Genomic DNA, 12729 nt, shown 5'->3' with positions numbered 1-12729 from the left:
CTGGGCCCCCGCCCAGCCCCCCCACCGCTTAACCCCTTCCTGCCCAGGCCACAGGGCTACTGGCCTGTGTGCCCTACCTACCGTTTTACCGGATTAAGTATGTGAATCATCCTGTGAGGTAACAAGGGCTGACCTCAGCACGTGCATAGTTTTCTATGAAAGTCACCTGTTGGGCTGAAGCTGCAGCTCGGTTGGTGGAGGCCGTGCTTAGCATACACAAGGGCCTGGGTTCCACCTCTGGCACCTTACAGCACAAAATCAGGCATTGTGCCTCCTGCCTAACGCCAGTGCTCTAGAGGGTGGGGATAGAGGGACCAGAAGCTCAAGGATAGCCTGAGCTACTTGAAACCCTGCCTCAAAACAAAACAAAAAGCTAGCTATTATTATTTCTCAGCACCCCGAGCCTCTGGTCTCTTCAGCTCTCACTGGGGAAAGCAATAAAACCTAATCCCCAAAGATGGTCCCTGAGAGAACTCTGACACTTAAGAGCATTTTCTAAGATGCTGCAGCAACACAATTTTGTTTACAGACAAAAACAGGCAGGACAGAGATCCAGGGGCTCACAGGAGGTCAGGTGCCAGGGCTGAGTGGACCAGGTCCGAGCACTGTCCTTTGAACTCTAGGTGATGGAGAGTTCACCTGTCAAGAGTGTAGCTTCTGTGGTAAGGGCTTCTCCTTGATATACACAGCGTCAGGGAGATCTGACAGGCTCCCCAGGTAGGAAGCCAGAGGAACCTCTTCCCTTCCTCTCCTCCTATTTGCACTCAAGGCGCATTGTGAGTCCTAGGGTCTTCTCAGCCCATTCCAGGCCAGGTTTGGCTTCTTTGACTCTTGCCAGACAGACAGTGGGGGAGGAGGACAGAGGAGATTTGGAGTCTCTGCCCAAGTCCCTCCTGCTTTACTAATTCCCTTCCCCATTAAGTGGGGTCACTATTCCTGCTGAGCCCCATCTAGGTTCCATGGGGGAGGGGGGCCCAAAGGAGATCAGAGAGGGTAGATGGAAATGTGGCTTGCAAACACTGGAAGGGCTAGAAGGCAGGGAGGGGGCTTATGCTAAGTGGTTGGGCTGGTAGGGGACCGGGAGAAAAGCAAAGAGCAGAGCTAAGCACCGGCCTTTGAACTCTGGGTGCTAAGAAGTTCGCCTACTGAGAGGGGCGGGGCTCCCTTATGGCCAGGGCTTACCCTCCAGATAAACGGTGTCAGAGAAGAGTCTGCTAGACGCCTAGGAGCCCCCAAGTAGGTGGCCAAAGGATGGAGGCTTAGCCTGGAAGACCATTTCCGTCACATCCTTCCCAGTCAGCCCCATCTGCCATCTTGAGGGCTGTGCCGCTGAGTTCCCCACACACCTTCGGCAACACTGCACCCCACTCTTAGCCTGCAGCTGCCCAGGCTCACCTCGAGGAAAAGCAGACTCACCACACTCCCCAAACCAAGAGTAAGACAGGCCTAAACCTGCCGGGGGGGGGGGGGGGGGCAGAAGCAAATGGCATAACACCCTATTCTGCATCAAGACTTCAGAGGGAGCCTGAAGGAGCAGAAGGTCTCATTTGGGGTGTTGGTTCTTCAGGCCCAGTTTTCGACGCCTCCACGGCAACCACTGAACCTGACAGAGACTGTCTTAACCACCCGTAGAGTGAAGTTGTGTGGAAACGGGGATCAGTGGGTCCTGTCGGCACTGAGATTGGTTAGGAAGGGGTTAATTGAGTCTGAGCTCTGGGTCAGGAAGGGTTAACCTAGGGGGTGGAGGCTTTTCCTGTGGAGAGTAAGGCTTGGCTGCTACCAAAGTGACTCCCTAGTCCCAGCTGTCCCTCCTGCATTCAGTCTGGGTACAACGCTGGACCCCGCCAACTGTCTCCACACAGAGGTGAGAGCATCCGGACTGGAACGATGGGTGGGGGGGGGGGAGTCGCCTTTGGGTGACAAGGAAGCAAGTGCCAAGCTGCTGAACCTAGAAGCGCCAGGGTTTAAGCAGAAGCCTGAGTGGACAGGGTTAGAATTTACCGACTCTGCCTGAGAGAGGGTGGGCAATGGGACAGAGGGAACGGGACTGGCTACCGGTCTAGGATGGGTGTCTGTGGTCAAACATCAAAGCCACCCCAGAAAACAGGGAAACAGGCCGGGGACAGTGGACTATTTTTGGTTCTGTGTTTAGGGCCTTTTTATAGCCTCCCTGCTCAAAGTTAAAGAGAGGAGGGGACAGAGGCCAGCCATGAGGTCAGACAAGCTAGCTCAGGGCCCTCCTGGGACCTTGGAATCTGCCCTGCTGCCTAGTATAGTCCCTGAGAGAATAGAACGGGGCACCGGCCCGCTGTCACGCTGTTACTGCTGCGGAGATTTCAATCACTCATCTTGCAGTGCAGAGTAGTGGTGTGGAAAAGGGCAACAGGTTGGGCTGGGGCTGAAGTTGCCAGGGTTTCTTCTGTTCTGAGGCCTGTGTAAAGAGTGGAGGGCATCCGTCTTCAAACATCCTTGCTTTTGTTGCCTCTGGATCCAAGGTCCCTTCAGTCCCCAGGAGCAGTAAGTCTGGGGACGGGAAATCTGAGGTCGGTGTGTTGAGCCATGTGGGTGGCCCGTTCTGTTAGCTGACAAGGAAACTCTCAGCTCTTGATTTACTGTCCCTCCTGCCCTTTTCCACAGCCCATGGGAGGCGATGGAGAAGGGTCAGAGGTTTCTGGGACCCTGAGGGCAGATTTCTGAGAACGCAGGTTATTAGGAAGAATCAGTGGAAGGAACGGATTAGTGAGACTAGGAGTTCTGGTAGGCAAGCAGGGGTCCATGCTCATCTAGGTCTGCACCGTGAGGCAAGAAATCTGGGTTCCAGGGTGGCACCCTAACCCTCAAATGAACCCATAACAAACCCCTTCCTTTCCAGGCCATTCATTGTCCTGGCCTCTGAAATGGAAGAGCAGGGCTTGTCGGGTGAGGTGGTGTTTACAGTTAGGCTTTCTGGACTCCCCTTGGCAGGGCTATAGAGTGGCTGGCAGTCATACGGCCCGAGGACCACCTCCCTCTCCTTCCTGAATAGCCCTGCCGGGCCTGGGCAAGGAAGCTGGCAGCAGTTACCAGAGGCTCCTACCCTATGGTTATGTCTCTGACCTCTGGTGCTTGGAGGCGGGAAGGGTGGGTCGGCTACAGCCAGCCTGTGGCTGGGGAACCTCCTTGTCCTGGGCTTGAAGCTTCTCTGTTGGGAAGAGGTATTTTTTCCGGTTAAGGCCAATTTCGGGAACTGGGCTAGGGCCCGCCTGATTTTCCTTTCCAAGTGTCCTGCTCGCTCATCTGGCCCAGTGGCCAGATTTGGGTGCTCTCAAAGGGCCATAGATGCTCCCTTCCCAAGAACCATCCAATGTATCCAAAGGATTGGGAGGGGAGGTTCACCTTCTGCCTCCTGGGCCTGGCACCAGTCGATGGGGGAGGGGTGACTGGCTGATCCTTTACCCAGGAACGCCCGCAGGAGAGGGGCAGGGACAGCTTCCCCTCTTCCAGACAGTTCCTGTCTCCCTCCAGGCGCCAGGGACTCCTCAGCCACCTGTGCACAGCCCTGTGTATGGAGAACGGACCTGCCCAGCCTCGCTAAGATGCTCCTGGCCTCTCCCTCCATACCATCGAGGGGACGAACCCCCAGCGCCGTGGAGAGGCTGGAGGCGGACAAAGCCAAGTACGTCAAGACGCACCAGGTGATAGCACGTCGCCAGGAGCCAGCCCTGCGCGGGGGACCCGGACCGCTCACGCCACACCCTTGCAACGAGCTGGGGGCCCCCGCATCGCCCAGGACGCCAGGGCCTGCCCGTCGGGGTAGCGGCAGGCGACAGCCCAGGCCCGACTCCCTCATCTTCTACCGCCAGAAGCGGGACTGCAAGGCTTCGGTGAACAAAGAGAACGCCAAGGGCCACGGGCTAGTCCGACGCCTCTTCCTGGGAGCCCCCCGGGACGCTGCCCCGAGCAGCCCGGGACCCACAGAGAGTCCCGGGACTCCGGCGGGGTGGGCCGGGCCCCCGGACGCTCAGGAGGCCAGCGGGAAGCGCGCGCTGTGCCCCACATGCTCGCTGCCGCTGTCGGAGAAGGAGCGCTTCTTCAACTACTGCGGCCTGGAGCGCGCGCTGGTGGAGGTGCTGGGCGCCGAGCGCTTCTCCCCGCAGAGCTGGGGCGCCGAGCGCGGCCCGCAGGTCGCGGCGCCGCCGCCGCCCGGCTCCGGGGACACCAGCGACTGGACGTCCAGCGACGGGGACGGGGGCACCCCGGACGGTGCGGGTGGCGGCGGCGGCGGCGGTGGCTCGGAGGCGGCAGGCTCGGCGCGGGACGGGCGCCCCCCGGTGTCGGTGGTGGAACGCAACGCGCGCGTCATCCAGTGGTTGTACGGCTGCCAGCGCGCGCGCGCCCCGCCGCGCGAGTCCGAGGTGTGACCGCCGCCGCCCCGCAGACGGCCCCCGGGGGGCGCGCCCCGCCCTGGGGACCCCCCCCCCCCCCCCCCCGGCCCCCCGCCCCCCCCCCCCCCCCGGCTGCGCCCCGGGCAGGAGGGAACACGTTGGGCCGGGTGCTGGCTTCTGGAAGGGCCACGTGGCCTGCCTGGACTGTGAGCAGTGGTGGGCTGGGCCCAACTCCTGAATAAAGCGAAAATGTTATTTAATAAAAGGGTCGTGAGTTTGGCGTAGGCGGACAGACGTTAAAGAAAGGGGAGGACCGGCTTGCGTGGTGGCTGGGTGTGTGTGCTTTGAGTATGGGTTCCCGGCTAGCGTGACCCGGGCCAAAAGGAGGCCTTTCTGGGAGATGGAAGGAGGGAGAGGTTCTGGAGAATGTAATGCACGTGGCCAATGCGCCTGGAATAAGGAAGCGGTCAATACGCTGATTAAGCTACCCAGGATTCCTGGGCCTTCGCGCCACCCCCTCCCCCAGCTCTGCCCCCCACGGTCCCGAGGTAAGAAAGGCTCGGGGACGTGGAGGATCTGCAACGGAGATAACAAAAGCAGGGCGCCTGGAGGTCAGGATCTGTAACTATTGCCTGAGCCTGTATCCCAGGCTGGCCTCACCCTGCTAGCAAGCACTGTGGTTTATGTAACACTGGGGATTGAACCCCGGGCTTCGTGCAGCCAGAAAGCCCTCCACTAACCCAGCTCTAGTCTCAGCAGGGCCCCCTTTTCCCCTCCAGAACTTTCGTCGCAGGTTTTTCTCACAGGTTCTGGTCGAAGCCTTTGTTCAGGATCCGCCTCCTCCGGCGCTGGTTTCCTCCTCTAACTCTGCATTCTTCTCCTCCAGGAAACTTTCCCAAAATTCCCCATCGGCCTCATCTCCTCTGATCTCCCCCAGGGCAGCCAGGCCTATTTTGTGCCTCAAGAAACCCTTGTTCAGGACCCGCTGGTAGAGAGCGGATGCCGTTGGACCACCAGCAGGGGCTGCTGAAGTGAAGCTGGACAGGACAGTGGAGTCTGCCTTCTGGGGCCTCCCGGAAAGTCGCACCTTAAATCTAAGGCCACCCATCCTGCCACTTGAAGTGCCTCCGCACTTGTGTCGGGGAAGGAGGTGAGGAATCCTTTAGCTAGACACCCCCCCCCCCCAGGTCGCCCACCTAAAAGTAGCTTTTCCTGTCGTCGAGGGGAAAAAAATTTCACAGTTCCACTGGGTGTCGATCCGGGAGTTTTTATGGGAGGTAGGTTAGGGCGGGCGCCAGCTCGGCTGGCCTGCTAGTCGCCCTTGGGCGCGGCCTTCACCCTCATCTCTGCCAGTTTGTGGGTGAGGAAACCCCACTTGAAGCCTGCCGCGGAGTCGGGCTCCCGCGTCTCGGGGCGCTCGGCGGCCTCCTCGGCAGGCTTGTCCTGCGGCTCCGGGTCCCGCCCGGCGGTGCTCTCCGCTCCTCCGCGCAGCACGGACGTCGCTGCCTGCTGCTGCTGCTGCCATCTGCTGGCGAACGCGTCCCAGAATCCCGGTCCGCGCGGCTCCGTCTCGGCTGCGGCCGCCTGCGAAGAGGGGGCAGCCGCCAGCGGGCTGCAGGGGAGGCGAGGGGTCAGCAGGGTGGCCCACGGGGGACCGTGAGCAGGAGAAAAGAATGTGCGGTCAAGGTCAGGGCCTGCAAGCCAGGGGACGTTTCAAAGGCTCTGGGGTAAAGACTGAGTGCAACAGAGTCTGGGAGGAGGTGAGAGGGCCTGGCAGAGGGATCCCCGAGCTGGGTGGGGCATTCGGGAGTTTGGAGAGATGACCCTGGTGCGGAGAGGTTAGGCCAACCCTGGGAGGGTCTCTGAGAGGGGAAAGGCACGAGAAAGTTCAGGTGGGCTTGTTTATCTAGACTGCACAGGAGGGAAACATCCTCACCGGGGTGTGGGGCTGGGAAGCATAGTGGCTAGGATCTAGGATTGAGGGAAGCAGGAATTTGGCCCGCCGGAGAAAGAGGAGGGAGTCCTAGCACAGAAGCTTAGCCAAGAAGAGGGGTCAGGTGGAAGCCAAGTAGGGAAAGGCTTTCAAGGAGGGGTGATGAGGCATGAAGAAGGAGCCTCGCCTCTGGACTGGGACTGGAAGGCAGGTGTGGGGACCCGTGAGGTAAGTGGCATAGGGAGGGGCATAGGGAAGAAGGGAATTCCGTGGGTGGGTGTGCAGAGCCGAGGAAGGAGGCAGAGACGAGGAAGGAGGCAGAGACGCTGTGTGTGTAAGGGACAGAGCCAGTTGGCCATGACGCCCGGGGCCTGTCCTCAATGTCAAAGACCTTGCAAAGCAATGCTTTCCAAACTGGTGTGCCGTGGGGTCCTCTGGGATCCTCGGGCCCCCATGGGCACCAAGAGAATCGGAAGGGGAACCTGCGTTGGCCACAAGCTGCTTTGGGGGGGCGAGGGTTTATTACCCAGACCACCCTTTGCTGCAAGCCCCCTAAATAGGTCTTCCCTGCTGTCCTGGATTCTAGAGAGGTGGCTGTCCTCAGAGAGAGGGAGGAGCCACACCCATAAGGACTTACCTCAGTCCCAAGAGGTCTAACCTCAGCCACTACACAGCCAGGGTTGTCCCTATGAAGTCCCACAGGGGTGATGGACAGAGCAGAGGGAGCCAGCATGGCAGAAGAGAGATCCTAGGATCCCTCCAATCCTGCCCACCCCCCAAGGACACACATACTGATCAGCACAGGGCTCTGGTGGCAGCAGTTTGTCCTCATCTTCTTTGTTAAACAGAGATGACATCGTCAGCCAGCCTTTCACCCCAACCCCCTGAACCTGGGAGGAGAGAGCTGGGAGTCAGGAATGGACAGGACGCAGCCAAGCCTCCCAGGCTTCCCCTTGGCCTCTGCCAGGCTTCCCGGGCTTGGGTGGGAGACTGGAGAACTCACCCGTCGGGCCAGCTGTGACATGGGGTTGAAAGCCTCCTCTGCGGGTTCCGCCGTCTCAGACTCCACTAATGCTGGGCTCTCCCTCTGGGATACAAGACACCCCTCAGCATGAGTGAGTGAGTGTGTGTGTGTGTGTGTGTGTGTGTGTGTGTGTGTAGTCACAAACACAGGCCTGCAAGGTACATTTCTGCACACACTCTTGAGCACATACGCCTTCCTGCTACCAAACATAGCCAAACAAACTCAAAAACTTGGACAAGGGCATACTATGCACGCTACTACAGACACACGCCTGTACATGAGCACGCCTCTTTGTGGGGACCCCTTTCCCCCTGTGTACAGACACACCAATGGTCAGGCACTCACACGAGAACACTCATGGTTAGACACTCATTCCTGTGTCTTATTTTCCTGCAGGCAGCTAGCTAACCAGAGGTCCACGCACAACGTCCAAAATTTCTCTACCAACCAAAGGTTACCCCTGCAAATGCCGGCATGAAGGCATTACAGGTACAGAATCTTACTCAAAATGCATATTCATGAAAAAAAAAAATCACTAAATCCGGTTCACGCCTGCACTGGAGTTTCCACCGGCACCAACTGTAGCACCATCCTATAGACACGTCAGGAGAAACGCAGCCTCGGACACCAGCCCGTCCCTCACGGGGCTGCTTCCTGTCCCTGCCACATCTGTTTGTGTGCCTGCCACTCATCACAGCTTCTAGACATAAACTCCTAGCCTCAAAGTCCTTCTTTACCCTCCCCGTCACAACCAAGTCTGGTCTAAGTATGGCTTTGGCGGGACGCTGCTACTGTGGCCCACGGAACGCTAAGAGCTACTCTTTACTCCCACAAACAGGAGCTCATTACCTCTTTGGGCAAGCCATCCCACTTTTGCTTAGCTTTGTCTGATAGAGAGCTGTCTCAAGCTTAATATCCTTTTGTGTCCACTGCCAAGTAGCACTAGAACATGCTTTCTCATAGGGCAGTTCATGAGGTCCTTGGGGCCGGTGTCGGCTTCTCGAGTGGTCCCAGCTCTTCCCATTCTTGTTTATTTGAACACCATTGCACCGTGCCGTTTGTAATCTCTGAACGTGCCTACGAGTTTTGCACTAATGAACCCCTCTTCCTCCTCGGACTTTTAAATGCTCTTGGTCCTCCCTCTTTGCTGTCTCTAGAAAACACAGGTAGCACCCACCTCTGCCAGGTCCTCTTCAGATTCCCCACTCAGCGTCTGCAGAACTTTGGATTTGTAGGTTTTCCAGAAGGCTTGGTTCATGGCTGCAGGGGAAAGGGGCCCGGCACCCGGGCACACACGGCGGCAGCTCAATGGGCAGCAGCGGGTCTGGTTCCAGAAACTCGGAGGGACCGAGAGCCTGTCCCAGGGATCTGGTGACTTCATGAAAGATGCACCAGTCTCCCCAGCTGGCACAGGGCCGAGCAGGTGAACCTGATCCTAGCGGTTGGGGTAGGCCTGTGCCGCCTCAGCCCTAGTCTTGACCCATATTGGCCAAAGTTAATGAAGATGGCATTTTGGAGGGTCCATTTTCCTGCAGTTGGGAGTTTCCTGCACTGATGGGGGTTTGTCTCTTAGAATAGCTGCAGAAAAATTTTCCAGGACCCATACCTCTACATCCCACGGTTGTAGCCACACCAGCTAAGTCCTCATCAGGGCCTCGCCCGTGCCTCCACTCAGCCTTCAGGAGCCCGAGTGGGACGATCCCCGGACCTCCAGTCAGCAGCCTGGGCTTCCATTTCGCTGCTTTGTCTGACCTAGAAACCCGTCCTCCCCAGGGATGAACGTGCAGTCTCCCTGTTTCCTGGCAACTGGTTCCAGAGGGCTGGAACCCTGAATTATTGCTGAGATCCTCTGCCCCCACATGGTAGAGCTGGCTCTGGCCAGCCTGAGCGGCACCAGGCCAAGACGAAGGAAGAAAGGCCCTCTGGTGCCCCCCCCCCCCCTAAGCGCACAGTTCCTGCTTGTTTCCCCCTTTCCTGCCAGGCCTCCCCTAGGTGCCTGGGCATAGAGAAAGAAAGCAGAGATGGGGACCTTTCCAGGGACATTTCCTCTTGGGCTGGGGATGTAGCACCATACTCTCAGCCCCACCCCGTTAGACTGTCTGCCTGGAATATATGAGGTCCTGGGTTCCATCCTCCGTACTGAAAAAGCAGACAGACAGACAGACAAAAAGGTTCCTCTTGCAAGAAGAGCTGACCACTCTTTGAGGATGAAACCCCTAGGTGCTAGACTCTCTGGGAAACAATTCTCCGCTCTTTGCCCTAGGAATTTATCTGAGAGTAGAAAGGACGGAGGAGAGAGATGCAGACCCAATGAAATGAGGGAGGTGTGTGTGTGGGGGGAACAAGAGGCCCTTTGTTAGAGCCTCGGTATCTCTGGGTGTTCCATCCATGATTCCAAACTTTTTCTCATTTGTGAAATAATTTATTCATTCACAAGCATTCGTGCTTTCCAGTAACGTTGAAAGCGTCCCTACGACTGAAATCTGAGGTGTGGAAACCGGGAAGTAATGATGGGGCAGGCAGAGTAGTAGGACCCGCTTCGCCGAGGCCCGCTCCTGCCGACCAGAGCCCAGTCACTATCACCCGAGACCACCTGGGGGCGCTCCAGCAGCCAACCCGTCTGTGACGCCATCAGAGGCGGTCTAGCCCATCCCGCTCCGCCCCCGGGCGGGCCCTCGTGACGTCATCGGACGGCCCGGAAGCGCCAGCACGTGTGGGTCTTTCCCCAATCCCCGTTTCTTGGTCCGGTTGTCTCTGATCATGGGTCGCTCCCGCCGGACCGGCGCGCACCGAGCACATTCCTTAGCCCGCCAGATGAAGGCCAAGAAGCGGCGGCCGGACCTGGACGAGATTCACCGCGAGCTGCGGCCGCAGGGGCTCCCGCGGCCCAAGCCGGAGCTGGACGCGGAGCCCGACCCGGACCTGCCAGGGGGCGGCCTGCATCGCTGTCTGGCCTGCGCGTGAGTCCAGCCAGGGGCGGAGCAGGGTCTGAGGTACCATCCCAGAGCGGTGAGGTCCTGGCCACGAGTCGCACGGGGTTCCTGGCTTGGGACCCGTGGGTCAGTCTGTCTCTCATCCCGAACCTAGCCGGGAACGAGCTAGGGCCGGGGAGGTGGGCATATCTGACAGGCCTCACCTCTTTTCTCTTCCCCTCACTCCTACTTCCCCGCAGGAGGTACTTCATCGATTCCGCCAACCTGAAGACCCACTTCCGATCCAAAGACCACAAGAAAAGGTAGGATGTGATGAAGGTTAGTAGAGGGCTGGTGGGAGGGTACCATGCAGGATCTGGTCAGCTCCAATCTCCTGTTGCTCCCAGGCTGAAGCAGCTGAGCGTCGAACCCTACAGTCAGGAAGAGGCTGAGAGGGCAGCGGGCATGGGCTCGTATGTGCCCCCCCGGCGGCTGGGCGTGCCCACAGAGGTGTCCACTGAGATCCCAGAGATGGACACGTCCACCTGAGCGGCCTTGAAGATGCAAGGCAGAAAAACTGCCCGTGGACGGTGGTTCAGCGGCTAGGCTGAGAGTGTGGACTTTGGGTTTTGTTTGGGTTTGGGGAGATGCTCCCTTCTGGGTGTTCTGACCCAAATAAAGGACCTGGACAAGACTGTGCACCTGCGATGCTAACTTCGCTTTCAGCCGTGCAGGGGTTTCTGGACCAAGAATGTCTGCTCCTACTAGGGCCAGCTTTGGAACCCGTACCCCACCCGCCTTCTTTGGATCTGGGCTGGCGTCTAGGTACAGTGTAAAATTGGGAAGTAGGATCAGGCCTTTTCAGTGTTTCTGGCGATGGCAGAGGCTGTCCCCATGGGGAATAAGTAGGTTTCTGAGATTGCAGACCCCGCCCCGCCCCTGAGTCGCCTACCTCCAAGCCTGGGTGAGAGGCTCCCTGCCTCATCATGGGGCCTGTGATGGCTGCCGTTGCTTCACCATCTTCCATACCGCGTAGCAGGACCCGCCTAACCCCAGGACCGCCAGCAACGTAGCAACAATTCCGACCAGCGGACTCCGGGGCTCTGCCTTCAGCTCCCCGGCCACCTGCATCTGGGGGAAGAGTGAGACTGCGAAGTAGGAAGGGGATAAGACGGTACAGCTGGGTGAGGAAGATACGGATGCCGTTTCCGCCCCGGGGGAGATTCCACCCCGATCCCTCTCGCCTCACTGCCTATCTGGGTCCCGGCTAGTCAGGCAGCAGGGAACGTGACAGCCTAGCTGTTGGGGTGTCTGCCCCGCCATGGGGGGAGTATCGGAGGGATAGGTCGGTGTTGAAAGCTGGTATTTAAATGTACTTACCTGTAGCACCCGGAAGTAGCCAGGGGTCAGGCGTCGAAATCTCATGGTGGGGGGCCACTGGTCTCCCTGTGGGCCAGTGGAGTGGGAGCAGAAATGAAGACTAGATGTTGTCCAGGGTATCAAGAAGTAGAAACCGATGCACAGGGGTCCCTGGCCTGTTTCCCTGGACACAGTGCGCTCATAGGATGTTCACAGCCTCTGGCTTGCCCAAATCTGGCAGTGGGCGGGGCAGGTGGGTCTTTAAATCTGGTCCCTCCCCCCCCCCCCCCCCCCCCCCCGCCTTCTGCTTGCCAGCCTTAGGAGCAAGCTGTCAGGGGAGATCAGCATCAGGCCTGAGTAGCAGCTCCTCCCCCATTCACCAGAGAAGCCAGGCCAGGCGTGTAGGCAAAGCCTTGACTGGCAATGCCCAGGAGTCCAGGCATCAACCAGGTACTGGGCGAGAGCTTCCTCGGCCCGGGTCTGGACCACACCTCGGATGAGTGGTTGTTACCAACGCTGACCTCTTCCTTCCTCCCAACAACCCCATGGCAGGGCTGATCCCCCCAACAGCTGGAGCTTCATATTCCCTGCTGTCTGACCTGTCAGCCATTTTTCCGTTTGGGTTCTGTAAATTCAGCCGCTTTTTGGAGGGATGTACACGTCATCTCCCCCCACCCCAAGATGAAGTTCCCACAAGAACTTCTCTTTTGTGGGCTTGAGGATGATCAATAAAGATTTGCTTATCCAATAAGCTGTTAATAATATGTTGTTAAATTTTAAAATTACATTTATTATCTCTTTGTTGGTTTGTTTTTATTTTTGTTGTTGTTTTGAGACAGGCTCTTTCTACATGGCTGTCCTGAAAGTTACAACGTAGACCAGGCTGTTTTTTTGTTGGTTGGTTGGTTGGTGTTGTTTTGTTTTGAGAGAGAATCTTTCTACCCAGCTTTCTTGGAAGTCACTGTTTGGACCAGGCTGGCCTTGAACTCAACAGAGATCCCCCTGTGTCTGCCTCCCAAGTGCTGACATTAAAGGTGTGGGCCGCCATGACGAGCTTCTACAGTTTTCAGAATATCTGTGTAAAGGATGAGAGGGCTCAGGCGGACGAGATGATTCTTTGATCGAGAGCACTGGCTG

General features: G+C 58.0%; 4 protein-coding genes across 6 annotated transcripts; 2 read left to right on the top strand and 2 right to left on the bottom strand.

Annotated features, from left to right (window-relative positions):
* The first annotated feature begins 1411 nt into the window (after window positions 1-1411).
* Window positions 1412-4400, top strand: Fam110d (family with sequence similarity 110 member D). Of its 3 annotated transcripts, none has more exons than XM_055611412.1 (2): window positions 1412-1435; window positions 3505-4400. In XM_055611412.1, the coding sequence occupies exon 2, from the start codon at window positions 3576-3578 to the stop codon at window positions 4398-4400; it is 825 nt and encodes a 274-aa protein (XP_055467387.1). In that variant the 5' UTR covers window positions 1412-1435; window positions 3505-3575. The 3 variants fall into 3 exon arrangements, with proteins under 3 accessions (XP_055467387.1, XP_055467386.1, XP_055467388.1); XM_055611411.1 differs by lacking the exon at window positions 1412-1435 and adding an exon at window positions 1746-1864; XM_055611413.1 differs by lacking the exon at window positions 1412-1435 and adding an exon at window positions 2492-2517.
* A 1272-nt stretch (window positions 4401-5672) lies between these two features.
* On the bottom strand, window positions 5673-8638 carry CUNH1orf232 (chromosome unknown C1orf232 homolog). Its single transcript, XM_055611483.1, has 4 exons — window positions 8499-8638; window positions 7301-7384; window positions 7090-7187; window positions 5673-5976 (listed from the first exon to the last, which is right to left on the bottom strand). Exons 1-4 carry the CDS (start codon window positions 8577-8579, stop codon window positions 5676-5678), a joined length of 564 nt encoding a protein of 187 aa, XP_055467458.1. The 5' UTR covers window positions 8580-8638; the 3' UTR covers window positions 5673-5675.
* Window positions 8639-9995: 1357 nt separating this feature from the next.
* Window positions 9996-10932, top strand: Znf593 (zinc finger protein 593). Its single transcript, XM_055611520.1, has 3 exons — window positions 9996-10281; window positions 10494-10556; window positions 10641-10932. Exons 1-3 carry the CDS (start codon window positions 10082-10084, stop codon window positions 10780-10782), a joined length of 405 nt encoding a protein of 134 aa, XP_055467495.1. The 5' UTR covers window positions 9996-10081; the 3' UTR covers window positions 10783-10932.
* A 285-nt stretch (window positions 10933-11217) lies between these two features.
* On the bottom strand, window positions 11218-12640 carry Znf593os (ZNF593 opposite strand). The gene is made up of 3 exons (XM_055610994.1): window positions 12620-12640; window positions 11614-11679; window positions 11218-11364 (listed from the first exon to the last, which is right to left on the bottom strand). Exons 1-3 carry the CDS (start codon window positions 12638-12640, stop codon window positions 11218-11220), a joined length of 234 nt encoding a protein of 77 aa, XP_055466969.1.
* Window positions 12641-12729: the final 89 nt, after the last annotated feature.

Source organism: Psammomys obesus, unplaced genomic scaffold (assembly GCF_907164565.1).
Source record: "Psammomys obesus unplaced genomic scaffold, mPsaObe1.curated_primary_1811, whole genome shotgun sequence".
In the NCBI taxonomy this organism is placed as follows: Eukaryota; Metazoa; Chordata; class Mammalia; order Rodentia; family Muridae; genus Psammomys; species Psammomys obesus.
Note: the sequence above shows the minus strand (reverse complement) of the source record. Positions and strands in the feature narration are given on the sequence as shown.

Coding starts and splice junctions, on each gene's coding strand:
- Znf593 (XM_055611520.1), top strand. CDS start 10,082: ATGGGTCGCTCCCGCCGGACCGGCGCGCACCGAGCACATTCCTTAGCC. Junction 10,282..10,493: donor CATCGCTGTCTGGCCTGCGC/GTGAGTCCAGCC, acceptor ACTTCCCCGCAG/GAGGTACTTCATCGATTCCG. Junction 10,557..10,640: donor TCCAAAGACCACAAGAAAAG/GTAGGATGTGAT, acceptor TGTTGCTCCCAG/GCTGAAGCAGCTGAGCGTCG.
- Fam110d (XM_055611412.1), top strand. CDS start 3,576: ATGCTCCTGGCCTCTCCCTCCATACCATCGAGGGGACGAACCCCCAGC.
- CUNH1orf232 (XM_055611483.1), bottom strand. CDS start 8,579: ATGAACCAAGCCTTCTGGAAAACCTACAAATCCAAAGTTCTGCAGACG. Junction 7,385..8,498: donor CTGAAGAGGACCTGGCAGAG/GTGGGTGCTACC, acceptor CTTGTATCCCAG/AGGGAGAGCCCAGCATTAGT. Junction 5,977..7,089: donor CCAGAGCCCTGTGCTGATCA/GTATGTGTGTCC, acceptor CCTCCCCTGCAG/CCCGCTGGCGGCTGCCCCCT.
- Znf593os (XM_055610994.1), bottom strand. CDS start 12,640: ATGGCGGCCCACACCTTTAAT. Junction 11,680..12,619: donor TGGCGGCCCACACCTTTAAT/GTCAGCACTTGG, acceptor ACTGGCCCACAG/GGAGACCAGTGGCCCCCCAC. Junction 11,365..11,613: donor GCTACTTCCGGGTGCTACAG/GTAAGTACATTT, acceptor CTCTTCCCCCAG/ATGCAGGTGGCCGGGGAGCT.